Genomic DNA, 27,782 nt, shown 5'->3' with positions numbered 1-27,782 from the left:
CCCTGCTCTCCATGTCCAGCGATCTCTTCTCCCCCGCCCTCCTCTCCTCTCCATGTCCAACAATCTCTTCTCTCCCCCTGCCCTCCCCTCCCATCCATGTCCAGCGATTTCCCCTGCCCTCCCTCAGCTCCCTGACAACCCTCCTTTCTGCCCCCCTGGCGCGTTTAACCTTTTTATTTTCAGTGGCAATGACAGCAGTAAAGAAGAAAGCACTGTGGGCTCGCCTCCAGCTTCTCCCTTCCCTCACACAGTGTCCCACCTTCTGCGATGATGCATTTCCTGTTTCCGCGAGGGCGGGACACTGTGTGAGGGAAGAGAGAAGCTGGAGGCGAGCCCGCAGTGCTTTCTACTTTACTGCCGTCGCTGCCACTGAAAATAAAAGGTTAAACACGCCGGGGGGGGGGGGGGGGGAGGAACGGAGAGGAAGGCTGACGGTCGCGGAGCTGAGAGCTGAGGGCGAGACGGAGGGAGAGCTGCCTTCAGTGCTGCTCCGGCCCTGCAAAGGACCACTGCTTTTTAACATATTTATAAATGATCTAGAGATGGGAATAACTAGTGAGTAAATTACATCTGCTGATGAGACAAAGTTTTATTCAAAGTTGTTAAATCGCAAGAGGATCGTGAAAAATTGCAAGGTAAAATTATGTATAATCATACCTGATAATTTTCTTTCCATTAATCATAGCTGATCAATCCATAGACTGGTGGGTTGTGTCCATCTACCAGCAGGTGGAGATAGAGAGCAAACTTTTGCCTCCCTATATGTGGTCATGTGCTGCCGGAAACTCCTCAGTATGTCGATATCAAAGCTCCATCCGCAGGACTCAGCACTTAGAGAATTACACCCACGAAGGGACACTCTGCCCAGCTCACCACCGCCGAAACGGGGGAGGGGAATTAACCCAGCTCATCCCCACACAAGTGGGGGAGGGGAATCCGTCCAGCTCATCCACGCGGAGCGGGGGAGGGACACCACACCCGCCGATGCGGGGGGATCTGGCTTATCCTGCAACCGCAACCGCGGGAGGAGCTGACTGACCCTAACACCGCCGAAGCGGGAGGGGTACAAAGCTGCCCTACAGCCGCACGAAGCGGGAGGGAGTGCCGGCAGAATTTATGTCTCAATCCAGCCCCGTAAAACGGAGGGGAGAGGAATGCAGCAGCTCACTGTAACACAAACTCGTCTCAACTCTTGAAGAATCCAAGTGAAAGAAGAACTTGAACACGAAGTCCTCCTGAAGTAACTGAAGGCTAAACTTGAACCTAAAATTCAACCAGAATATAAACAGTACAGATATCTGGGAGGGGCTATGGATTGATCAGCTATGATTAATGGAAAGAAAATTATCAGGTATGATTATACATAATTTTACCTTCCATATCATCAAGCTGATCAATCCATAGACTGGTGGGATGTACCGAAGCAGTACTCACCCAGGGCGGAACATTGAAATCCCTGACCTCAACACTGAAGCTCCAAACCGGGCCTCCGCCCGTGCAGCCACAGTCAAACGGTAATGCTTGGAGAATGTATGAGCCGAAGCCCCCGTTGCCGCCTTGCATATCTCTTCCAAGGAGACGGATCCGGCCTCTGCCATCGAGGCCGCCTGAGCTCTCGTGGAGTGAGCCTTCAGCTGGATAGGCGGCACCTTCCCCGCGGCCACATAAGCCGCTGCAATGGCTTCCTTGACCCATCTTGCCACTGTAGGCTTAGCAGCCTGCAGACCCTTACGAGGACCTGCAAACAGGACAAACAGATGATCCGATTTCCGGAAATCATTGGTCACTTCCAAGTATCTGATGATGACTTGTCTCACATCCAGATATTCAAGAGCGGAGTACTCCTCTGGGTAGTCCTCCCTACGAAAGGAAGGGAGACAGAGCTGCTGATTCACATGGAAGCGAGAAACAATCTTGGGCAGGAAGGAAGGCACTGTGCGAATAGTCACTCCTGCCTCAGTGAACTGCAGAAAAGGCTCTCGACATGAGAGCGCCTGGAGCTCGGAAACTCTTCTGGCTGAAGTGATAGCCACCAATAAGACTGCTTTCAACGTCAGGTCTTTCAGAGATGCCCTCGACAAGGGTTCAAAAGGCGGCTTCTGCAATGCTCTTAGCACCAGGTTGAGATTCCACGCAGGCACCACTGAGTGCAGAGGAGGGCGCAGGTGATTAACTCCCTTGAGAAAGCGCACCACATCTGGCTGCGAAGCCAGGGAAGCACCCTTCAGGCGGCCCCTGAAGCAAGCCAGAGCCGCTACCTGGACTTTAAGGGAACTGAGCGACAGGCCTTTCTCCAGACCTTCTTGCAGGAACGCCAACACTGATGAAATTGGAGCAGTGAAGGGAGAAAGTGAGCCTGCTTCACACCATGCTGCAAAGATACGCCAAACCCTGGCGTAAGCAGTAGAAGTAGAGCGCTTCCTCGCTCTCAGCATAGTGGCGATGACCTTGTCTGAGAAGCCCTTCTTCCTCAGACGCTGCCGCTCAATAGCCAGGCCGTAAGACCAAAGGGAGAGGGATCCTCCATCACCACGGGACCCTGATGTAACAGGCCCTGCTCCACTGACAGCCGCAGAGGATCGTCGACTGAGAGCCTGATCAAGTCCGCATACCAGGGACATCTGGGCCAATCCGGACCCACCAGGATTACCCTGCCGGGATGCTTTGCCACCCGGTCTAGCACCCTGCCCAACATGGGCCAGGGTGGGAACACATAGAGGAGCTCTTGTGTCGGCCACTGTTGGAGAAGAGCATCTACTCCCAGGGATCGAGGGTCCCGTCCTCTGCTGAAAAAGCGCGGCACTTGGCAATTGGCCGATGACGCCATCAGATCTAGGCTCGGCTGGCCCCAGCGCTTCGTGATGTCCAAGAACGCCTGAGCAGATAGTTGCCACTCTCCGGGCTCCAAGGTATGGCGACTGAGAAAGTCCGCCTTGACATTCATGACTCCGGCAATGTGGGCCGCTGAAAGCTGCTCCAGGTTCGCTTCCGCCCACTGGCAAAGACTCATAGCCTCCTTGGCTAGAGGGGCGCTCTTGGTACCTCCCTGGCGGTTGATATAGGCCACAGCCGTGGCATTGTCCGACAGGACCCGTACAGGCTACAACACCAGTACCGGGATGAACTCCAATAACACCAACCGAATGGCTCTGAGTTCCAGGAGGTTGATAGACCACTTGCCTCTGCAGGAGACTAGAGCCCCTGCACTGTCCTTCCCAAGCAGTGGGCTCCCCAGCCCATCAAAGAGGCGTCTGTCGTGACGACAATCCACTCCGGGGTCACCAGAGGCAATCCTGCAGACAACTTGTCTGTCTGCGTCCACCAGCTCAGCGCCTTGCGCACTGCTGGGTCCACGGGAAGGTGCACAGCATAATCCTCCGACATCGGAGTCCAGCGCAGCAGCAGAGATAGCTGTAGTGGTCTCATATGAGCCCTGGCCCAGGGCACTACTTCCATCGTGGCCGTCACAGAGCCCAACAGCTGCACGTAGTCCCAAGCCCGAATAGGAGAGGCTACTAGGAACTAGTCCACCTGAGCCTGAAGCTTGACAATCCGATTGTCTGGCAGGAACACTCTGCCCACTTGGGTGTCGAATCGAACTCCCAGATACTCCAGGGACTGAGTCGGGCGCAGCTGGCTCTTCTTCCAGTTGATGATCGATCCCAGGGAGCTCACAAGAGCAACTACCCGGTCCATAGCTTTGCCGCACTCTGCATAAGAGGGGGCTCGGATCAACCAGTCGTCCAGATAAGGATGGACTTGTACTCCTTCCTTTAGCAGGAAGGCCGCTATGACCCCCATTACTTTGGAAAAGGTCCGCGGAGCAGTAGCCAACCCGAAAGGGAGGGCTCTGAACTGGAAGTGTCGTCTCAGGACTGTAAAACGCAGAAAGCGTTGGAGAGGAGGCCAGATGGGAATATGCAGGTACGCTTCCTTGATGTCCAAGGAAGCCAAGAACTCTCCTGCCTTCACTGTCGCTATAACAGAGCGGAGAGTCTCCATGCGAAAGTGCCTCACTTTCCAGGCCCGATTGACCCCTTTGAGGTCGAGGATAGGCCGGACAGAACCTCCTTTCTTTGGAACCACAAAGTAAATGGAGTAACGTCCCTTGCCAATCTGATTTTTTGGCACCGGAACGACCGCACCCAGGCGGATCAGGTTGTCCAAGGTCTGCTGCACTGCCACAGCTTGACCGGAGACTTGCAGGGAGAGAGTACAAACCCGTCTCTTAAGGGTTGGCAGAACTCTAGCTTGTAGCCGTCTCTGATGACTTCCAGCACCCACGCGTCTGAAGTTATAGTGGTCCACTCGCCCAGAAACGAGGACAGCCGTCCTCCAATCTGCACTGGGTCATTGGGTACGAGACCCTGGGGGAGGACCGGAGGGAGCACCTCCGGGACGGCGGTCTCTGCGAAAGGAATGCTGCTTGGGGGAGAAATTCCTCTTGAAGGAAGAGGGGGCAGAGGAACCCGACTTGCCCGGGCGGTACCGACGGGCTTCCAGCAACCGTCCTCTGGAGGTACCGGGACGAGTACTAGCCCGAGCCCTGACCTCTGGTAATTTCTTGCCCTTAGACGTGCCGAGATCGGTCACGATTTTGTCCAGCTCGACCCCAAAGAGCAGCTTGCCTTTAAAAGGCAATCTAGCCAGGCGGGATTTAGAGGCGTGGTCAGCAGACCAATGTTTCAGCCAAAGCCACCGCCGCGCAGAGACTGTCTGAGCCATGCCTTTAGCTGAGGCTCTCAAGACATCATACAGCAAGTCTGCCAAATAGGCTAAGCCCGATTCCAGGGCCGGCCAATCAGCCCTCAAGGAAGATCCGAGGGGGAAGCCCGCTGCACCATAGTCAGGCACGCCCTGGCCACATAGGAGCCGCAAACTGAGGCCTGCAAACTTAAAGCAGCTGCCTCAAAGGACGACCTTAAGGCCGCCTCCAATCTTCTGTCTTGGGCGTCCTTTAGGGCCGTGCCACCTTCCACCGGCAACGCCGTTTTCTTAGTCACCGCAGTGATTAAAGAATCCACGGTAGGCCACAGATAGGCCTCACGTTCACTCACAGCCAAAGGATAGAGGCGGGACATAGCCCTAGCCACTTTAAGGCTCGTTTCCGGGACATCCCATTGAGCCGCAATTAAGGTGTGCATGGCATCATGCACGTGGAAGGATCTAGGCGGGCGCTTCGTCCCCAGCATAATGGCAGAGCCAACAGGGGCTGAGGGAGAGACGTCCTCCGGAGAGGAAATCTTCAAAGTGTCCATGGCCTGTAACAACAGGTTGGGCAAATCCTCTGGGCTAAAAAGCCGCGCTGCAGAGGGGTCATCCGCTCCATCCGAGCGGGGATCTATCTCCTCCAAGGAATCCGCAAAGGACCGTTGGGAGACCTCAGACACGCTGCCCTCATCTACATCGGAGGAGACAAAGTCCTCCAAGGCCTGGAAATCAACCCGAGGGCGTTTACCTCTGGGAACCTCAACCTCTTTATCAGAAGAGGGAGCAGGGGCAGCGTTTTGCATGAGGAAAGCCTGATGCAGCAGCAAAACAAACTCGGGGGAGAAACCCCCCAGACTGTGCACTTCCGCAGCCTGGGCAACAGCCCTAGACGCACTCTCAACCGGCGCTCGCAATAGCGGGGGAGAGACATGCTGCGCATCCAAAATGGCGTCCGGCGCGAAACTCCGCGAAGGAGCCGCGCGGGAAGAACGGCGCTTAACTTTAGCCGCTTTGTGCCGTCGCCCAAATTAAGGGCGTTCATGGCATTAATGTCTCCAACCTCAAGGGCGGCCCACGAAGAAGCCGTCCGAGCCGCGTGGCCGGCCAAGATGGCGGAGGCGAGGAGCAGGGGATGGGCGTTTATGGCGGGAAAAAACCGCCACGCCGGAGGAACGACCGGGACATTCATCGGTCACTAAACTGTCACCCATCAAGGGCGAATCAGGTTGTAAAACCCCCGCATCCCCTCTAGAAGCGCTCCAGCGATCCGGGGAGCGACCCTTTGCGCCCTCGCCCTCCGACGCCATATGCCACGAGGAGAAGAATCGGGGAACCCCCTGCCCGCCATAAAAAGGTAAAATTACCTGCTTGCCGCTCCGAGCTGTAACGAACTGGTGTCCCAGTGAGTAGCTGCAATGAACGTTTAAAGAAACGTCGAATTAAACGCCTTTAAAGACGTTTAAAATTTTTTTTTTTTTTTTTTTTAAACGGAGCCAGCGGGAGGGGGGAGAAAAGGAGGGACCTGGCACCACCAGGTTTGCACTTGCTCAAAAGAGCCCTCAACCCCAGGCCTCAACAAAACCTAAGGATTAGGCTTGGAGGCCTAGCCAGAGCTGCTGCTGTGTGTGACCACCACCTGCTGAGATAGAGAACATACTGAGGAGTTTCCGGCAGCACATGACCACATATAGGGAGGCAAAAGTTTGCTCTCTATCTCCACCTGCTGGTAGATGGACACAACCCACCAGTCTATGGATTGATCAGCTTGATGATATGGAAGAGGCCCTTACGAGACTGGGCATCCAAATGGCAGATGAGGTTTAACTTGAGCAAGTTCAAAGTGATGCATTTGGGAAAGAGGAACCCGAACTATAGTTACGTGATGCAACGTTCCCCGTTAGAAGTCACCGATCAGGAAAATGATCTAGGTGTCATTGTTGATGATAGGTTACTTCCTGTTCTGGGGCAGAGGGAGTATGGAACGAGCTAAGCCGACAGGCGCGCGGGCACCCCCCCCAGCAGGAAAAAAATGCACGGGGGGGGGGGGGTCCTTTCGCCGGGGATGGGGGGGGGGGGGTTGCGCTGCACCCGGGTGGGGGGGGGGGGGTGCATCGGCTACCCTGGGAACACCACTGGAATCGCTTGTTTACTCTTTCCAAAAATACTAGGACTGGGGGGCATGCAATGAAGTTACAAAGTAGTAATTGTAAAACAAATTGAAGAAAATATTTCTTCACTCAACGTGTAATTAAACTCTGGAATTCGTTGCCAGAGAATGTTGTAAAAGCAGTTAGCTTAGCGGGGTTCAATAAAAAGTTTGGATAACTTCCTAAAAGAAAGAAAATCCACTGCTTAAGCACCATAAAATGTATTCTACTGTTTTGAGTTCTTGCCAGGTACTTGTGACCTGGGTTGGTCACTGTTGGAAACATGATACTGGGCTTGATGGATCTTCAGTCTGTCCCAGTATTTCAAACTCTTATGTGCTTATGGTTCTTAAGTACTGTGAAAATGTGCTGACCTCGGTCCTGTCGCTAGAATCTCTCCCTCCCTGCCGTATACCTCCCAGGGTCCAGCACTTCATTTCCTTTTTCCCACCTGTCTTCTCCTCCTCCTTTCACCATGAAGCCAGTGCCCCTTTCCTTCTCCTGCTGCTCTAAAGGTGTTGTTGTACTAGGCTGCGCATTTGGTTCGCTATCCTCTAAACAACTTATGAATTTTATAAAATATTATAGAAAAAAAATTGTACAGGAATCAAAGTCTTTTAATTACTCACCCACCAGCACAGCATCAGACATCAGTTTCAAGTTATAACAAACTTACAAAATCTAACATCAGTACCTCTGGTAATTATAAGTAATTAGACTAATTATATAAAGAAGAGAAAAGAAGGAAGAAGTGTTTGTTCCTCATACAAAGGTCACAGAACAGAGAGAAAAGAGAGAGAAAGAAAGAAAGATTCTTAGATATAGAGAATTAGTTTCTACGAAGGGGGAGAGCACCCCTTCGGGAAAAACCATAGGCCATTGGACGGATCTGAATCTCTGTTTCCAAGCATGTCTAGTTTTTTCAGAGTTTCTTTGTCTGCAGCATGGTTTTATAGGCTGTGGTGCGCATCCACCTCTCCTATACCCTGGACCAATCATAGATGCTGCATATGTGCTGGAGACTTGTAATTGGGACTTTCATATGTGCTGGAAGCTTGCAATTGGTGTCCTTGCCATTCCTCTTTTCAGTAAATTACTTTTGTAACAAGATATACCAGGTATCTGAGTTGCCTTAGCAACATGAGGCCCCATCAGAGCATGTGACCAGCCAGAAATTTCTTCATGTGGCTGATTGGAAAAGACAGTTGGGGGATGGGAAATAATGCAGTATACCTGAAGTAAAACTTTATAGCTTATAGCTAAAAATTATAGACATTGTGCATTGGCATGGGACCTTCCTATACAGGCTTATGCTCAAGCAGGCTGCTGCATCCCACCATCTCTCACATAGGAAGTACATCATGCAAGCTCCTGAAAGAGCAGCCCTTTTCCCACAAGTCTCCATTGCCCCAGGTACAAAATAAGTACCTGTATATAATATGTAAACTGCTTTGATTGTTATCACAGAAAGGTAGTATATCAAGTCCCATCCCCTTTCCCTTTCCATAAGAGTACTCCCTCTTTTTGAAAGAGCTCCCTTGATGTATTTCCTGTCAGAAAAAGGACAAGATGCTGCAGTGCATGAGTGTGGGCCTGTACAGGAAGCCCCATGTTGGTGCACAACACCTTTGGAGAGCCAGAACAGGGCTGCCAAGGGGGGGGGGGCAAAAATTCCCAGGCCCGAGCCCCCAAGGGGAGCCTGGCGTCGGGGTCTCTCTCTCCTGTTCCTGATGGGACCTGGGTGATCGTGTCCTGACAGGAGTAGGAGAGAGAAAACTCTGGTGCCGGGCCCCCCTTGGAGGCAGGGGAGGAACCGAAGGAGCAGACACTTCAGGTCTTCCTCCAGCGCTGCTCTTCACTCTGCCCATTGCTTGCCAATGCCAAGCAGCTGCTTTTCCTCTCAGGCCGTGCATGCTCGGTTTTGAAACCAAGCATGTGCTGAGAGAAAAAGCAGCTGCAGGGGCAGGCAATCGGAAGACTGAAGAGCAGCGCTGGAGACAGACGTCTTCTGCTGGCGGAGCCTCAGTGCCAGCCAAGGTATTTACATTGCAGTTACGGCAATGATATAAGGGTGGCAGCGGCGATGATTGTGGTGGGATGCGGCAGTGGCGACGATCGTAGGGGGGCAGTGACCCTGCCCCGGCTCAGTCTCTCGGTGGCCCTATGCCAGAATAGGTATGGGGGACAGTGGCTGCATGGGGAAGGTTGGGAAGAAGATGATGGCCATGGGATAAGGGCAGTGCTCGGGAGTTGAGACACTGAAACCTGTTTTTTTTTTTTGGGGGGGGGGGGGGGGGGGGAGATAAGGAGGGAAAGAAGGAGGTGCTGTACCCGGCAAGGGAGGGTAGGGAAGGGAAGGGAAATGTTGGACCTGTAGATAGGTTGCCTCCTGAACTTTTGACTTTTGGTCATAAATTTAGCAACCTATACGCGAGAATCTATGGTAAGTTTCTAACCAGCTGGGTTCTGAGTTTTAAAATCGACTTTTGGGAACTCCTTGAAGAAGGAACATTTAAATCCATTCTTTGTATAGGACACCCTTTTCTTTGACCTGGTTCCCTAGTTCATCTAATTCTTGTTGGCGTGTTTGTGTTACCTGGAACTCCACTGGACTCTCCATTAGGATTTTCTTGTTTAACCAGCCTCTGCTCTGATGTCCTTCAGTACTCCATATTGTAAGCTGACCAAGTGAGGTGTAGAGCTTCACTGTAAGCTCTCCTTTGTCTGATAGAAATGGAATAAAAATAGAATCAGCAGGACTCAAAGAAACAGGAGAATAAAGGAAAATATATGTGAGTTGGTGTGAATGAAGAAATGCTCAGCCCAACCACTATTCATTCAAGTTATATGCAAACACCATCTTCAATCAGAGTTTTCTAGAAGGTCAACTGACATCTCTCACTGGGGATTTGTTTGTTCATTTGGGGGATTTTTTTGCACATGGTCTTAGCCCGAGATAGTGACAGAATCAAGGGAAGATACATGCTGGGACTTTATTGTAGCTGGCTTTTTTTGTGTGTGTGTAGAATAGGTGGTTGTCAGAGGTTTAGTCGGAAACAAATTATTTTACATTCAAAACAAAATTTAAACTTTGGTACTTCATTTGACTCTGTACTTTCTTTGTTCTCTGTTCTATTGGGTAATTGGAAATTCTTCCTTATCGTCTCTCCAGACCAGTACAGATATGTGAGTATTCCTTCTCCTGCCAGCAACTGGAGACTTAGAACTACTGATTGAGTGATGTCACCAAAGAAACATCCTGTGTAGTCCCTTACCTAGTCAATATTTATCAGGCTTCAAAAGATGTGAGGTTGAGGCATTCTGTGGAGTCTGGCTGGTGAGGGAAGAGTAGTAAAAGAAAAACGATGGGAAAAATAATTATTTTTAATTTGGTGGTGGAGATGAAAACGGTAACGGAATTCAAACATGCGTGGGATAAACATAAAGGAATCCTGTTCAGAAGGAAGGAATCCTCAGGAGCTTAGCGGAGATTGGATGGCAGAGGCGGGGCTGGTGGTTGGGAGGCGGGGCTAGTGCTGGGCAGACTTATATGGTCTGTGCCCTGAAAAAGACAGATACAAATCAAGGTAAGGTATACACAAAAAGTAGCATATATGAGTTATCTTGTTGGGCAGACTGGATGGACCGTGCAGGTCTTTTTCTGCCATCATCTACTATGTTACTATGTTATAACATTTTAAAGAGTGAGGGCTTGGCTGGGCCATTCCAGATAGCCTAGGGGTGTGAAACCTGGTTGTGCTGGCCCCTGCCTATGCCTCAACCCACCTCCCCAGCTATCAGGAGGAGACCCTTGAGTGCCTGGACCATGGACAAAGAACAGCTGACAAAAAGAAAAGGGTTAATTTGCACGGTGATAGTATAGAGCAAAAGGGCAGCTGACCTGAATCGGCAAAATCTGCAGATAGAGGCTTTATAACTTTCCTGGGCTTGTGGCAGCTAGGGCATTGAAAGGCCATTGTGAAGGGGTATGGGGGTGGGGTTGAGAGTGCAGAGGCGCAAGGCCCACTGGATCTGGCAGGCAGTAAGTCAGTACTGCACTGGGAGTGTGGCCATATTTTTTGAGGTGTGGAGCTTGCTGCTACGACGTTTCTTCTAATGCCTAGTGCTTCATGTGTGAAAGAGAGAGAGCCAGCACGGGGCCTAAGACAGGTGCTCAGTGGGTGAGGTACTGTGAGAAAGCAATGTGGAATGAGATGTCGCAGTAAATGGAGCTCCTGGCAGTATGAGGGACATGATTCTTGTGGGAACTTCTGCCATTTTATAGATCTCACATGCTGAGTCCTGCAGTGGGTCCTTTTGACACATTAAGATAAGTTCATTCAATGATATTTTATTGTAAAGGAGACAACAAAAACATAAGAAAAAGTAATTTCTAATAATATTTAAATACATGAATTATTATAGTGACTGATGAAGAGGCATGTGAGCCATGGATTGAGTATGTCCATGTGAAATGAGTTGATGCTGAGAGGGTAGAATAAAGCAGGGGCGTATCTGAGGTTCGGCGGTAGGGGGGCAAGGGCTAGAGTGAGGGGGCACATTATAGCCCCCCCGGCCGCCGCCCCCCTACCGCTGTCAACCCTCCCCTACTGCCGTCAACCCTCCCCCGCCTACCGCCGTCACCTACCCCCGCCGAGGTCCGCTTCCTCCTGTCCGTGCCTTTAAAAGTATTACTTCAGCTGGCGGGGGACCCCCAACCCCCGCCAGCCCTGCCGAGGTCTTGTTTTAAGAAGTTCTTCCATCCTCGTGCTATTGAAAACTGCCTGCCTGCATCCCTTCCAGTTTCGGACTGAGTCTGACGTCGCAGCACGTTGACGTCCTGCACGTACAACGTGCTGCGACGTCAGACTCAGTCTGAAACTGGAAGGGATGCAGGCAGGCAGTTTTCAATAGCACGAGGATGGAAGAACTTCTTAAAACAAGACCTCGGCTGGGCTGGCGGGGGTTGGGGGTCCCCCGCCAGCTGAAGTAATACTTTTAAAGGCACCGAACCGGAGGAAGCGGACCTTGGCGGGGGTAGGTGATGGTGGTAGGCGGGGGAGGGTTGACGGCTGTAGGGGGGTCCAGGGCAAAATCTGCGGGGGCCCAGGCCCCTGAGGCCCCACGCAGATACGCCCCTGGAATAAAGATGCATCACTTTGCATTTGTCCACATTAAATTTCATCTGCCATTTGGATGCTCAGTCTTCCAGTTTCTCAAGGTCTTCCTGCAATTTTTCACAATCCACATGCGTTTTGACAACTTTGAATAGTTTTGTGTCATCTGCAAATTTAATCAGCTCACTCATCATTCTGATTTCCAGATCATTTATAAATATGTTTAATAGCACCAGTCCCAATACAGAGACCTTTGGCACTCCACTATTCACCCTCCTCCATTGAGAAAAATGGCCATTTAACCCTATCCTCTGTTTTCTATCCAATAACCAATTCCTAATCCACCAAAGGACATTTTCTCCTATACCATGACTTTTTAATTTTCTCAGGATTCTCTCATGAGGAATTTGTCAAAGGCTTTCTGAAAATACACTACATCAACCGGCTCACCATTATCCACATGTCTATTCATGCCTTCAAAATATGAAGCAAATTGGTGAGACAACACTTCCTTTGTCTGAACTCATGCTGACTTTGTCCCATTAAACCGTGTTTGCCTACGTGTTCCGTAATCTTGCCCGGCACTGACATCAAGCTTACCAGTCTCTAATTTCCTGGATCACCCTTGGAACCCTTTTTTAACAACTGGCGTTACATTAGCCACCCTCCAATCTTCAGGTACTACGAATGATTGTAATGACAGGTTTCAGATCACTGACAGCAGATCTGCAATTTCATATTTGAGTTCTTTCAGTACCCAGGGGTGTGTACCATCCAGTCCAGATGATTTATCACTCTTTAACTTGTCGATTTGGCTCAGTATAACTTCCAAGTTCACTGTGATTTCTTTCAGTTCCTCCACATCATCACCCTTGAAAACCATTTCTGGTACAGGTAGATCTAATACATCTTCTTCCATAAAAACCAAAGCAAAGAATTCATTCAATCTTTCCATTATGGCCTTGTTCTCCCTGAGTGTCCTTTTTGCTCCTTCATGATATAATGGTCCCATGGATTCCCTCACAAGCTTTCTGCTTCTGATGTACCTGAAAAAGTTGTTACTATGAGTGTTTCCACGGCAAGGTTTTCTTCATATTCTCTTTTAAACTTCTTTATCAGTGCTTTCAATCTAGTTTGACAGTTGCTTCTTATTTTCTTCATTCGGACCCTTTTTCCATTCTTTGAAGGATGCTCTTTTGTCTCTAATAGCCTCTTTCACTTCACCTTTTAACCATGCTGGCTGTCATTTTCTCTTCTTTCCACCTTTGCAAATATGTGGAATACATCTGGGCTAGGCTCCCACTATAGTATTTTTAAACAAAGTCCATGCCTGCTTTAAAGCTCTCACCTTTGCAGCCAACTCTTCTATGTTCTTTTTAACCATTTTCCTCATTTTGTTGTAGTTACTCTTTCGAAAATTAAATGCTGCTCCTTAATGACTTCAGTCCAGATATCATCCCAAATTTGATCATGTTATGATTACCGCCTCCCAGCGTATCCAACACAGTTACCTCTCGTACCATGCCCTGCATTCCACCAAGCAGGGTTGCCAAGAGGGGGGGCAGGGGGGACAAAATTCCCCGGGCCGGGCCTCCAAGGGGGGCCCGGCGCCGCAGTCCCCTCCACCCGCCCCACTCCATCCACCACCGGACCTGACTCCCCTGAATTCAAATCATAGAGCCTCACCTCGACCTCGCTCCGTGTGAAAGAAGCACAGCAGCGGCAGTCTGCAGATCACCTCCTTCGAGCCTTCCCTCCCTGTGTTCAGCCGTCGTGCAAGTTACGCCAGACGAGGGCGGGACACAGGGAGGGAAGGCCCGAAGGGAGGCGATCTGCAGACTGCCGCTGCTGTGCTAATTTCACATGGAACGAGGTTGAGGTGAGGTGCTATGATTTGAATTCAGGGGGGCTCGGCCCAGTCTCTCGGCAGCCCTGCCACCAAGAACTAGATCTAATATAGCTCCTCCTCTTGTTGGTTCTTGGACCAAGAAGCAGTCAGTCATTCTAAGAATTTTACCTCCCTAGCACTCCCTGACTTAACATTTACCCAGTCAATATTTGGGTAACTGAAATCACCCAGAATTACAACGTTGCCCAATTTGCCAGCTTTCCTAATTTCTGTAATCTGTCTGTTTGTTCTGTGGACAGTAGTACAGTCCTACTAGTATGCTCTTCACACATGGAATTTCTATCTACAAGGATTCCGTGCAGCTATCTTTTTCATGTAGAATATTTATTTTGTTTGACTCAATTCCCTCTTTAATATACAGTGCAATCTCCCCTCTAATCTGATCCACTCTACCATTGTGATATAATTTCAGCCTGATAACATAGATGGACATTTTCGAAAGGGACGTCCAAGTTTTGATGAGGACGTCCTCGCAAAACGTCCCACCCAGGGGCGGGGAAACCCGTATTTTTGAAACAAGATGGACGTCCATCTTTCGTTTCGATAATACAGTCAGGGACGCCCAAATCCTGAAATTTGGTCGTCCTTAGAGATGGTCGTCCCTAGACTTGGTCGTTTCTGATTTTCGGTGATAATCGAAACCAAGGACATCCATCTCAGAAACGACCAAATGCAAGCTATTTGGTCGTGGGAGGAGCCAGCATTTGTAGTGCACTGGTCCCACTGACATGTCAGGAGACCAACCAGGCAACCTAGAAGGCATTCCAGTGGACTTCATAAATTGCTCCCAGGAACATAGCTCCCTTACCTTGTGTGCTGAGCCCCCCAACCCCCCCTAAAACCCACTACCCACAACTGTACACCACTACCATAGCCCTTATGGGTGAAGGGGGGCACCTAGATGTGGGTACAGTGGGTTTGTGGAGGGCTTGCTGTTTCCTCCACAAATGTAACAGGTGGGGGGGGGGGGGGAGGCTGGGTCCTGGGTCCGCCTGCCTGAAGTGCACTGCACCCACTAAAACTGCTCCAGGGACCTGCATACTGCTGTGATGGACCTGAGTATGACATCTGAGGCTGGCATAGAGGCTGGCACGACATATTTTTAAAGATATTTTTGAGGGTGGGAGGGGGTTAGTGATCACTGGGGGAGTAAGGGGAGTTAATCCCCGATTCCCTCCTTAAGAAAAACATGACCAGGTAAAGTCGTCCAAGTGTTCGTCAGGGACGTCCTTGTTTCTTTCGATTATGGGTCGAGGACATCCTAGTGTTAGGCACTCCCAAGTCTCGCCTTCACTATGCCTCCGATATGCCCCCTTGAACTTTGGCTGTCCCTGCGACAGAAAGCAGTTGGGGACGTCCAAAATCGGCTTTCGATTATACCGATTTGGATGACCCTGTGAGAAGGACGCCCACCTTCCGATTTATGTTGAAAGATGGGCGTCCTTCTCTTTTGAAAATGAGCCCAACAGTGTCCTTCATCCACCAGGTCTCTGAGATGCCTATTATATCTAACTCTTCGTTTAGTACTATATACTCCAGCTCTCCCATCTTATTTTTCAGGCTTCTAGAATTTGTATATAGACACTTCAAATTGTGTTTTTTTCCCTTGTATGTGCAAGCTTTATTCTGTTCTCCCAATAAACACTCCTGGCTTTCTTTCAGTTATTGAAACCTCTCTTTTGGGATTCCCTAAAGATCCTGTTTCAATGGTATCCTTGAAGGATAGTCGACATCAAACCATGTGCTCCAGGGCAAATGTCAGCTCCCCCCCCCCCCCCCCCCCCGACCACCTCCATTTTTGTTTAAAAGCTCCAGCAACCTGGTTCCACCCCGGTTAAGGTGGAATCCATAATTTGGAACAGGCTCCCCCTTTCCCAGAATATTATCCAGTTCCTATCAAATCTAAATCCATCATTTCTGAACCAATCAGATTGTGGAGTTCTGTCTGCTTCTTTGGTTCCGCACATGGAACGGACAGCATTTCCGAAAATTTTACCCTGAAGAATCTGGATTTCAACTTTCTTCCTAAGGGGCAGATGATCAAATTCCCCATGCTGTTCAGAACAGAACTAAAAAATTAGCACCACAACAGTGCAGGGAATTAAAACCCCAATGATCAAAACTAATAGCATACAAATTTATACACACTATTACTTTTGATCATGTGGGTATTTCTGTGGAAGGATTATGTCTGGGCATGTGCCGAAGGCACAATCCTCCTGCAGAAGTTGTTTGATAGGTATGAGCTGTCAAAAAAAAAAAGCCCGGACCCATCCTGTCAAACAGGAGCCCCACCCCCCGCACGCAAGAGGCTGGAGGTCTACCGGACCTCCAGCCCCTCTAACCCTCCTAGACAAGTTTCTCAGGTGGCCCAGTGGCCTTCTCCCACTTCCCCACCCCCTGGACATGGGAGGATGGAGGTCCACTGGACCTTCAGTCCCCCTGACACAAGGGCACAAGGGAGCTGGAGATTCAATGGGCCTCTAGCCCCCCCAACCTTTGATACCAAAAAAACATCCTGGTGGCCCAATGGGCAACACTACACCTACCCCCCACCGGCCCTGGTGGCCTAGAGCCCCCGCAAACACTCCATACCTTTAGAAAGAAGGAGGGAGTAGCTCTCCCTCCTCCTGGGGTGCTGCCTTCAAAATGGCAGGTGGGGGAAGGGTTGCCCACTGAGCCATCAGGGACGTTTTTTTGGTATTCAGGGGGTAGAGGTCCACTGGACCTCCAGCCCCCTTGTATTGAGAGGGTTGGGGTGGGGGTGGGGGGGGAGAAGGCCAGTGGGCCACCAAGAAAACTTGTCCAGGGGGTTAGGGGGGCTGGAAGTCCACCAGACCTCCAGCCCCTGTGTTGGAGGAGGGGGCCTGTAAGCATGCAAATGCATGCTGGACAGGGTTCCCCATTCTTCCCCAATGCTCCGTAAACCTTAACGCCAGCTACGAGCTCACTGGGTCTGATCATGGGGCAAAAGAAAATGCTTTTGTTAGTATGGCACAAATAGCCTCTAGCGCTCACATTTGCTTCTGATCATCAGCCTATAAGAGCCTAAATTTGGCTTCCAGAATTTCCCTCCCACATTTTCCTGTGTCATGGGTACCCACATGTACCAAGACAGCTGGATCCTCCCCAGAACTATGTAAAATTCTATCTAGGTGATGCATGAGGTCTGCCACCTTCGCAACAGGCAGGCAAATGACCAGGCAATCCTCACGTTCACCAGCCACCCATCAATCTACATACCTAATGATTGAATCACCAACTAGAACAGCTGTTCTAACCCTTCCCTCTTGGGCGGAATCGCCTTAGAGACACATCCTCAGTGCTCTGGTGGGCAGGTCCTGGCTACAGGATTATTTCCTACTTCACCAGGGTGATGCTCTCCTTTTATGAGACCTCACTCCTCTAAGGCAGCACATAGGCTGCCAGGAGGTGGGACTTCTCTATAACATCCCTGTAGGCCTCCTCTAAGTACCTTTGTGTCTCCCTCCATTTCTCCACTACTCTAGCCTCAAGAGAACGGACTCATTCTCTGACAGCTAGGAGCTCTTTGCATCAAGCACACACACATAACCTGTTATGATCGTGGTCAGAACCCCTCTCAAACTTACCTTTTTCCTGGGGGTCAGCTTCTTAGCTGGCTTCTGTTTCTTTTGTCTGTCCTTTCTGAGCTGGCTCTCTCTCTCTGTGCTGGCAGCTTCCAGCAGCATGGGGCTAATTGTCTCACTTTACTGCAGCGGTGGGTGTTGCTTGAGTTGCTCTGCTCCCTTTCTGGGTGTACTGGCTTCAAGTGCTTCACGGGACTGCATTGGTGTGGGTTGGGCCTCTCTGGGTCAGTGTGCTGTTGCCTGGGGCTAGGGAGTGTGACATCATCTGGGAGGGCCTTGATAAGGAAGTGGTGTTCTTTCCTTCAGGGCCTTTGCAACGCGTGCTTGAGGTAGGGTTAGTGCAGTGGGCACTTCTTCTGATGTGTTTGGCTTCCCTGCTTGCGTTTGCTTTAGGTCCAGGTTAGTGTTGGTGCAGTGTGCACATCTGACCTGTGTTTAAGTGTTTAGCTTCCCTGCCTTTCCCTTGTGCTTCCCTGCTTTCCCTTTGGGTGTGGTTAGAAGCTCTGTTAGTTTGCTGTTAGATGTACTTCTGGTTTTGGTGCTGTAGGAAGCACTGCTAGTTTGCTGTTAGAAGTACTTCTGGTTTTGGTGCTGTAGGAAGCACTTCAGTTTGCTGTTAGAAGTACTTCTGGGTTTTGGTGCTATAGGAAGCACTTCAGTTTGCTGTTAGAAGTACTTCTAGGAGACAAGTCCGGGGCGTGTCTCAAGATGGCTGCATGTTGAGTGCTCTTGGTGGAACTCTTCCGTAGCTTGCTGAAATTACCTCTTTATCAGTAAAAGAAAAATGCCTCATACTAAGCGTAAGGGGAAGCTTAAGGTAGTTTCCTCGACTGCCGGGACGTCCTCACCTATTCAGCAAACGATCGAGTATACCTTGAAGCCACCTACCTTAGCTTCCGAGAGGGGCCCTGCGTTCCCTGTTGGTGAAGACTCCCTCGGGGATTTGGGGCTTGAAATTTCACTCTCCCTTCCGGAATTTCATCCATCGCCGCTCCCCGAAGAGTGTATCTCCTGGCGCGACCGACTTGACCCAGAAGTGGTTGAAGACATGGAAGCGACTCGAGGAGTGGGAGAGACAACGTCGGAGAGAGACCCGATACTGAGAGAATATCGGGTAGAGCATAGTGCTCCAATGAGGAAATCGGCTGCGGTGACCCTCGAGAGCATTTGGGAGGCTCTGTAGAGGGTGGACGCTACGGTGGCCAATTCGGCAAAAGAGACAAAAGATCTTGTAAGTACTGTTGAAAACCTTTCCCTTTCGCTTAACACCGTGAAACAAGAAACTAAAGAACAATTGGGAGCTCTTAAGCAGAACGTTGCTAAATTAAATGAAGTTACGACTACAATTGTAAAAGATAACACTTCCATGCAACGTAGGTTAGAGATGATGGAAAATTACAATCGGAGGCTCAATCTAAGACTATTGAATTTCCCGAAGGAATTTGGAATTACTCCATTGGATGCTTTTAAGCTCTACTTACAGGAGGTTTTACATTTTTCCCCAGAAACCATTCCACCATTGAATAAAGTATACTATATACCAATTAAAAAGCCTCCTGAAACCTCTCTTCCAGTAATTCCACCTGAAGAACCAGGATTGAATATATCTGAATTATTAGAAACAACTTTGGACTCAAACTCTGAAAGAGCGACCCTAATTGCATCGTTTATTTTTCAACAAGATTTGGACGCGGTGATGCGTATATATTTTAAGAAAATGCAGACTCTGTTCAGGGGAAAGAGGGTTTGGATATATCCCGATATTACAAAGCAGACCCAAGAAAGGAGGAAGCTGTTCCTAGTAATGAGAACAGAAGTAACATCTTTAGGGGCCTCTTTTTACCTTAATTTTCCTTGTAAATGTGTTATTAAATATTTGGGTCTTAAGTATCATTTTTACCAGCCTGAACAGTTGAAGGCATTTATAAATATGAAGAAACTTGGTAAACCGTAGGTCTTGATGAATAAATAATTGTTAATAAGCTAGGTATACATGCTAAGCATATTACCTACTTAACTTTGTTCTACTTTGTTGTAGTCTTCATATTTGCTTAGACAACCCCCCACCAATTGTGGTCTAAAGAAGATAATTTTGTTTCTTCTGGAAAAAATGTTCTACTTAAATTAAAATTTTCCTTTCTGTATTGCTTATTCAAATACAATCGTATTGTTAATTTGAATAAAAATTAATAAAGATATATTAAAAAAAACAAAGAAGTACTTCTGGGTTTGGTGCTGTTAGAGGCACTTCAGTTCGCTGTGAGAAGTACTCCTGTAGCTTGGTGCTTAGTGGCACCTGGGTTAGGTTTATGCGGTGGTGCACTGCTGTAGCGTGGGGGCTTAGGAAGCTCCTTTCCTAGCTTGTGTATTTAGTTCCTTACTCTGTTAGTTTAGGGCTTAGGAGGTCCCTTTGTTGAGCAGGGCTTAGGAGCTCCTGTTTAGTATAGGGCTTAGGAAGTCCTTTTGTCAGTTTACTGTTAGGAACACTCCTGCTGGTTTAGGGCTTGGGAGCACTTAGATCAGTTTAGGTTTAGGAGTACTTCTGTTTCCAGTCCTGGTCCCTGTGTCATCTGGTATCCGGTAAGTCCTGCCGGCCACTCGAACCCAAGGGCTCAACCCTTGGGGGGGGGGGGGTAGTGGCCAAGCGCAGGTGAAGCGGTGTGGACCAGTCCAGTGTGCTCCAGTCCAGTGTGTTCCGGTCCGGTGTGTGTTCCAGTCTGGTGCGCTCTAGTCCAGTGTGTTCCGGTCCTGTGTCCTCTAGTCCGGGGGATTGCAGTCCAGTGTTCCAGTCCTGTGTCCTCCAGTCCGAAGGATTCCAGTTCGCTGGGCAGTGCCTGCAGTCCCTGCCGGTGTGCTTGCCCAGTGTTGGTTGGTGGGTTTTGCCTGCTGCTGTCGCTCCTCGGCAGCAGCCCAAGGGCTCACGTTTGCTCCAGATCCCGGCCCCGCGGGCTCTGAACCTGAGAACCTGACAGATTGCAAAGGCCATGAGCCTGGCAAGAACCCCCGCCCAGCTGACCCAGCTGGGGTCCAGCTCCATCATTGTTCTTGATCCTTCTATGACCCTTCGTCAATATCGGAATAAACCTTTGTCTCATCCTGTTTTGAAGAAGACCCCTGAAGCGGCAGCCGAGAGAAAACGTGTCCGGCTGCTTGGGATTGTTGAAAACCCAGTTTCAGATATGGACCCTTTTGTCACACTCGCTGAATATCACCGCAGCCTGGTCTTGAATCCAGCTTTGTGGGATATTCCTGAAGCTGTCGCTGAGAGGAGACATCTTGGGAATTCCATGCTCTGGGCCCAGCAGGGGTCCAGTCCAGTTCAAGCAGTGCGCCCAAACAAACCTCTGAATCCAGTCCGAGCAGCACGTCCAGCCAAGCTTCAGAGTCCAGTCCGAGGGACGCTTCTGACCGAGCTGCCGATGCCGGTTCAAGTGGCGCTTCCACTCAAGCTTCGGAGTTCAGTCCGTGGGACGCTGCTGACCGAGCCTCCGATTCCAGTCCGAGGGGGGCTTCTCACCGAGCCTCCGGTGCCAGTCCAGAGGGCACCTCCACGCAAGCCTCGGAGTCCAGTCCGAGGGACGCTGACCGAGCCCCTGATTCCAGTCCGTGTGGGGCGGTTAATCGAGTCTCTGGGTCCCGTCCAAGCTGTGCTTCCAGGCAAGTCTCTGAGTCCAGTTCAAGTGGCGCTTCAAACCAAGCCTCCTAGTACCAGTTTGGATCCCATTTTGGATCCCAGTTTGGATCCCATTTTTGATCTGGATCCGTTTCTGACACTCCAGGATTACCGGGTTGCACTGTTGTCTGATCCAGCCCTGAAGAATACTCCTGAAGCTGCAGCAGAGAGAAGGCGTGTCGCTTGGCTTGGGTTCGAAGAAAACCCAGTTTCTGCTATTAATCCTTCTACCAAGCTCTTCTTTTATCGCTTCCAGCTTCTCTCGGATCCAGCCCTGCGGGATACTCCTGAAGCCCAAGCTGAAAGAAGGTGGCTTCCTGATTTTTCCCGCCAAACTTCTGAGTCCAGCCTGAAGGGCTTTGCCTGCCAAGCTTCTGAGTCCACATTGAGTTCCAGCCCAGTGCCTGAGTCTGTTTTGAGTTCCAGCCCAGATGCTGAGTCCAAGCCGAGGCCCAATTCTAGCCAGGTTCGGAGGCCTGTCCGAGCAGCGCTTCTAACCGAGCCTCCAATCCCAGTTCAAGTAGTGCCTCCAGTCAAGCCTCTGAGTCCAGTCCGTGGGACACTTCTAATTGAGCCTCCGATCCCTGTTCAAGTGGCGCTTCTGGCCGAGCCTCCGGTCCCAGTTCAAGTGGCATGGCCAGTTAAGTCCCTGAGTCCAGTCCACGGGACGCTTCTGACCGAGCCTCCGATGCCAGTTCGAGTGGCCCTGCTAGCCAAGCCGCTGCCAAGTTCCAGTGGCAGCCAAGATGCTGAGTCCGGATTGAGTGGCAGCAGTGGCAGCCAAGATGCTGAGTCCGGAGCGAGTTGCAGCAGTGACAGCCAAGATGCTGAGTCTGGAGCGAGTTGCAGCGGTGGCAGTCAAGATGCTGAGTCTGGATCGAGTTGTAGTTCCAGTCAAGATGCTGAGTCTGGATCGAGTTGCAGTCCCAGCCGGGATGCTGAGTCCAGGTCAAGTTGGAGTTCTAGTCCCAGGCAAGATGCTGAGTCTGGGTCAAGTTGCAGTCCCGGTCAAGATGCTGAGTCCGGGTCAAGTTGCAGTTCCGGCCAAGATGCTGAGTCCGGAGCGAGTTGCAGTTCCGGCCAAGATGCTGAGTCCGGTGTGAGTTGCAGTTCCGGCCAAGATGCTGAGTCTACGCTGAGTACCGAGTCCTGCCAAGAGGCTGAGTCCGAATTGAGTGGCAGTTCCGGCCAAGATGCTGAGGCCGGATCAGGTTGCAGTCTCAGGCAAGATGCTGAGTCTACTCTGAGTTCCCATGTCAGCCAAGATGTTGAACACCTTCTGAGTTCCAGTTCCAGCCAAGAGGCGAGGTCCAGTCCGAAGTCCAGTTTGAGTCCCTGTCCGGCTTCGGGCTTCAAGATGGGAGTTGGCTCTAGCCCAGTTCCGGCTGCTACAGTGGAGTGCCAGGGGATCAAGGAAGTTGTGGACTCCTTCAGGAGAGGGTTCCTATTGAATTGGACTCCACTTGTTGCATCCAAGACTCTGATCCTGCCTAGCAGCCGTCCTAAAGAGCCTTGTGGCGGCCAAAGCCACTCTGGTTTCCAAGTTCCAGATGTTCTTGTTACTTCCTGCCCAGCTGTCCAGGTTTATGTTGTGAAACCCATTGGGAGATTTCATCACAGTTACCCATGGAGACCTAAATTTTCTTTGGAGACCTGAAGCTCCCGTGGGGACACGGGAGCCTTGAGGGGGAGGTGCTGTTATTATCATGGTCAGAACCCCTCTCAAACTTACCTTTTTCCTGGGGGTCAGCTTTTTAGCTGGCTTCTGTTTCTTTTGTCTGTCCTTTCTGAGCTGGCTCTCTCTCTCTGTGCTGGCAGCTTCCAGCAGCATGGGGCTAATTGTCTCACTTTACTGCAGCTGTGGCCTGAGTTGCTCTGCTCCCTTTCTGGGTGTACTGGCTTCAAGTGCTTCACGGGACTGCATTGGTGTGGGTTGGGCCTCTCTGGGTCAGTGTGCTATTGCCTGGGGCTAGGGAGTGTGACATTATCTGGGAGGGCCTTGATAAGGAAGTGGTGTTCTTTCCTTCAGGGCCTTTGCAACGCGTGCTTGAGGTAGGGTTAGTGCAGTGGGCACTTCTTCTGATGTGTTTGGCTTCCCTGCTTGCGTTTGCTTTAGGTCCAGGTTAGTGTTGGTGCAGTGTGCACATCTGACCTGTGTTTAAGTGTTTAGCTTCCCTGCCTTTCCCTTGTGCTCCCCTGCTTTCCCTTTGGGTGTGGTTAGAAGCTCTGTTAGTTTGCTGTTAGATGTACTTCTGGTTTTGGTGCTGTAGGAAGCACTGCTAGTTTGCTGTTAGAAGTACTTCTGGTTTTGGTGCTGTAGGAAGCACTTCAGTTTGCTGTTAGAAGTACTTCTGGGTTTTGGTGCTGTAGGAAGCACTTCAGTTTGCTGTTAGAAGTACTTCTGGTTTTGGGTGCTGTAGAAAGCACTTCAGTTTACTGTTAGAAGTACTTCTGGGTTTGGTGCTGTTAGAGGCACTTCAGTTTGCTGTGAGAAGTACTCCTGTAGCTTGGTGCTTAGTGGCACCTGGGTTAGGTTTATGCGGTGGTGCACTGCTGTAGCGCGGGGGCTTAGGAAGCTCCTTTGCTAGCTTGTGTATTTAGTTCCCTGCTCTGTTAGTTTAGGGCTTAGGAAGTCCTTTTGTTGAGAAGGGCTTAGGAGCTCCTGTTTAGTATAGGGCTTAGGAAGTCCTTTTGTCAGTTTACTGTTAGGAACACTCCTGCTGGTTTAGGGCTTGGGAGCACTTAGATCAGTTTAGGTTTAGGAGTACTTCTGTTTCCAGTCCTGGTCCCTGTGTCATCTGGTATCCGGTAAGTCCTGCCGGCCACTCGAACCCAAGGGCTCAACCCTTGGGGGGGGGGGGGGGGTAGTGGCCAAACGCAGGTGAAGCTGTGCGGACCAGTCCAGTGTGCTCCACTCCAGTGTGTTCCGGTCCGGTGTGTGTTCCAGTCCCGTGTCCTCTAGTCTGGGGGATTGCAGTCCAGTGTTCCAGTCCTGTGTCCTCCAGTCCGGGGGATTCCAGTCCATGTGTTCTGGTTCGCTGGGCAGTGCCTGCAGTCCCTGCCGGTGTGCTTGCCCAGTGTTGGTTGGTGGGTTTTGCCTGCTGCTGTCACTCCTCGGCAGCAGCCCAAGGGCTCACGTTTGCTCCAGAGCCCAGCCCCGCGGGCTCTGAACCTGAGAACCTGACATAACCTCTTGCCAACTGGGAGATAATCATACATGTAATACTCAATGCAAAAGACTGAATAGCACCCCTCTCACTGCTGGACTGCTGTCTGCATCTTAGTATTGTTTAATTAAAACTAGGGATATTAGATTAATATAAAGAACCTTAAGATTATATGGTATACTGTGTGATTTATTTATTGTTTCCTTCTCAGAAAATAATTAAATGAAATGAAAACTCAAATGAAAACTTCCCTCTTGTTATCATAATCAGAATAACTGACTATAAGTTAAGACTATAAATAAAGTGATGTGTTAGGGGTGGGTGGGAATGAAGACTGAACTAGGCCCTGCTGTGCCTTCTAGAGGCTATCTATTAATACTATAGGCTGTGGCACAAAGTCCAAATTTTAAAACTGTGGGGAAAGGGGTATGAAGACCCGTTAAAATTTGCTTGTTTAAATTCTAACTGTTTTTATCAATAAACCTACAATACCTCTTTTAAACTGAACCTTTAAATCACCATAGCACAGAATTAAAAGAAATAGGTTTGCTTACCCAGAGAAATGTCCTCTTCTTTCAGAACGTCTCAGACAAAAGGCAGAGTTGCCAGATGTGAAAAAATTTCCAGCTCAAGTCATGCCCCCAAAGTAGCCCAAAAACAACCCAACACCAAAAACAGGTATGTGAGGAGCAGGGTGGGGGGAAGTATCCCCTCCCCTCCTCACATAGATATTATTTGGGCATGACTTGGGCTGTAGTCACTGCCTCACTTGTGTGCTGCTTAGCTTGCGGTGCCTCTGTCTGACTCCTACTCACTCCACTATGCTACTGATTCTCCTCATACCTCTATGATGTGCTGCTGTGCCTGCCTCACTCGCTCCAGAGTCCAGCGATGAGTCATCAGCTGATGACCTCCTCATTCACGTCACCAAGCCTCATTCCGGCTCCAAATTTGACCAATAGGGTGAGCACTACAGACAGAGCCGGTGCGGACACCCAAAATCTGGCCAAAAAGTTGCAACCCTTGAGTGTGGAAAAGTGCCCATGGCCAACTTAAAAAAGATGCCCAATTCCACTGGAAAACCATGGAGTTGGTAACCCTGAAAGCAAGTTACCTGGGACCTTTCCTCTTTCTATAGTTTTGATTCTAAGTGGACTGCTTCAAACAAACCCTTTGAAACTAACAGAGTTATCAGCCCTAGTAACAACATGTGCAGCCATTCTTCTACCTTCTTCACACCTTAATTAACACCTAATTCAAGTTAGTAGCACTGCTACCTCTCCTCCAGGCTAAGAACAGAGAGTAACTGTCTTTTAAGACAAAGTTTATTATGCCCTGATACTATCCTTTTTAATGCTCTTGGCTGTTACAGTTAAGTTTATAGCTCAAGAAGAAAGTTTCAGTTTAAAACTATGGGAAAAGGGTTGTACACTATGGCAACTAGTTAAAGCGAATGCTACATACCTGTAGAAGGTATTCTCCGAGGACAGCAGGCTGATTGTTCTCACTGATGGGTGACGTCCACGGCAGCCCCTCCAATCGGAAACTTCACTAGCAAAGGCCTTTGCTAGTCCTCGCCCGCCCATGCGCACCGCGCATGCGCGGCCGTCTTCCCGCCCGAACCGGCTCGTGTTCGTCAGTCCCATATGTAGCAAGACAAAGACAAGGGAAGACACAACTCCAAATGGGAGGCGGGCGGGTTTGTGAGAACAATCAGCCTGCTGTCCTCGGAGAATACCTTCTACAGGTATGTAGCATTCGCTTTCTCCGAGGACAAGCAGGCTGCTTGTTCTCACTGATGGGGTATCCCTAGCCCCCAGGCTCACTCAAAACAACAAACATGGTCAATTGGGCCTCGCAACGGCGAAGACATAACTGAGATTGACCTAACAATTTATACAACTAACTGAGAGTGTAGCCTGGAATAGAATAAACATGGGCCTAGGGGGGTGGAGTTGGATTCTAAACCCTGAACAGATTCTGAAGCACTGACTGCCCGAACCGACTGTCACGTTGGGTATCCTGCTGCAGGCAGTAATGAGATGTGAATGTGTGGACAGATGACCACGTCGCAGCTTTGCAGATCTCTTCAATAGTGGCTGACTTCAAGTGGGCCACTGACGCAGCCATGGCTCTGACATTGTGAGCCGTGACATGACCCTCAAGAGCCAGCCCAGCCTGGGCGTAAGTGAAGGAAATGCAATCTGCTAGCCAATTGGATATGGTGTGTTTCCCCACAGCCACTCCCCTCCTGTTGGGATCAAAAGAAACAAACAATTGGGCGGACTGTCTGTTGGGCTGTGTCCGCTCCAGATAGGCCAATGCTCTTTTGCAGTCCAATGTGTGCAGCTGACGTTCAGCAGGGCAGGAATGAGGACGAGGAAAGAATGTTGGCAAGACAATTGACTGGTTCAGATGGAACTCCGACACTACCTTCGGCAAGAACTTAGGTGAGTGCGGAGGACTACTCTGTTATGATGAAATTTGGTGTAAGGGGCCTGGGCTACCAGGGCCTGAAGCTCACTGACTCTACGAGCTGAAGTAACTGCCACCAAGAAAATGACCTTCCAGGTCAAGTACTTCAGATGGCAGGAGTTCAGTGGCTCAAAAGGAGGTTTCATCAGCTGGGCGAGAATGACATTGAGATCCCATGACACTGTAGGAGGTTTGACAGGGGGCTTTGACAAAAGCAAACCTCTCATGAAGCGAACAACTAAAGGCTGTCCTGAGATCGGCTTACCTTCCACACGGTAATGGTATGCACTGATTGCACTAAGGTGAACCCTTACAGAGTTGGTCTTGAGACCAGACTCAGACAAGTGCAGAAGGTAGTCAAGCAGGGTCTGTGTAGGACAAGAGCGAGGATCTAGGGCCTTGCTGTCACACCAGTCGGCAAACCTTCTCCATAAAAAGAAGTAACTCCTCTTAGTGGAATCTTTCCTGGAAGCAAGCAAGATGCGGGAGACACCCTCTGACAGACCCAAAGAGGCAAAGTCTACGCTCTCAACATCCAGGCCGTGAGAGCCAGAGACCGGAGGTTGGGATGCAGAAGCGCCCCTTCGTCCTGTGTGATGAGGGTCGGAAAACACTCCAATCTCCACGGTTCTTCAGAGGACAACTCCAGAAGAAGAGGGAACCAGATCTGACGCGGCCAAAACGGAGCAATCAGAATCATGGTGCCTCGGTCTTGCTTGAGTTTCAACAAAGTCTTCCCCACCAGAGGTATGGGAGGATAAGCATACAGCAGACCTTCCCCCCAGTCCAGGAGGAAGGCATCCGATGCCAGTCTGCCGGGGGCCTGAAGTCTGGAACAGAACTGAGGGACTTTGTGGTTGGCTCGAGATGCAAAGAGATCTACCAAGGGGGTGCCCCACACCTGGAAGATCTGGCGCACTACTCAGGAGTTGAGCGACCACTCGTGAGGTTGCATAATCCTGCTCAGTCTGTCGGC

The 27,782-nt window shown here is 50.1% G+C and overlaps 1 protein-coding gene across 1 annotated transcript in view; it reads right to left on the bottom strand.

Moving 5' to 3' along the window:
- The window catches only part of MAMDC4 (MAM domain containing 4), a 510,080-nt gene that overhangs the window by 97,804 nt on the left and 384,494 nt on the right, over positions 1-27,782 (bottom strand). Inside the window, exon 26 of the mRNA XM_030206971.1 lies at positions 9,454-9,581. Coding sequence (XP_030062831.1) covers positions 9,454-9,581 — 128 coding nt within the window. The remainder of the gene's footprint in view (positions 1-9,453; positions 9,582-27,782) is intronic.

This window comes from Microcaecilia unicolor, chromosome 6, assembly GCF_901765095.1.
Source record: "Microcaecilia unicolor chromosome 6, aMicUni1.1, whole genome shotgun sequence".
Lineage (NCBI taxonomy): Eukaryota > Metazoa > Chordata > Amphibia > Gymnophiona > Siphonopidae > Microcaecilia > Microcaecilia unicolor.
Note: the sequence above shows the minus strand (reverse complement) of the source record. Positions and strands in the feature narration are given on the sequence as shown.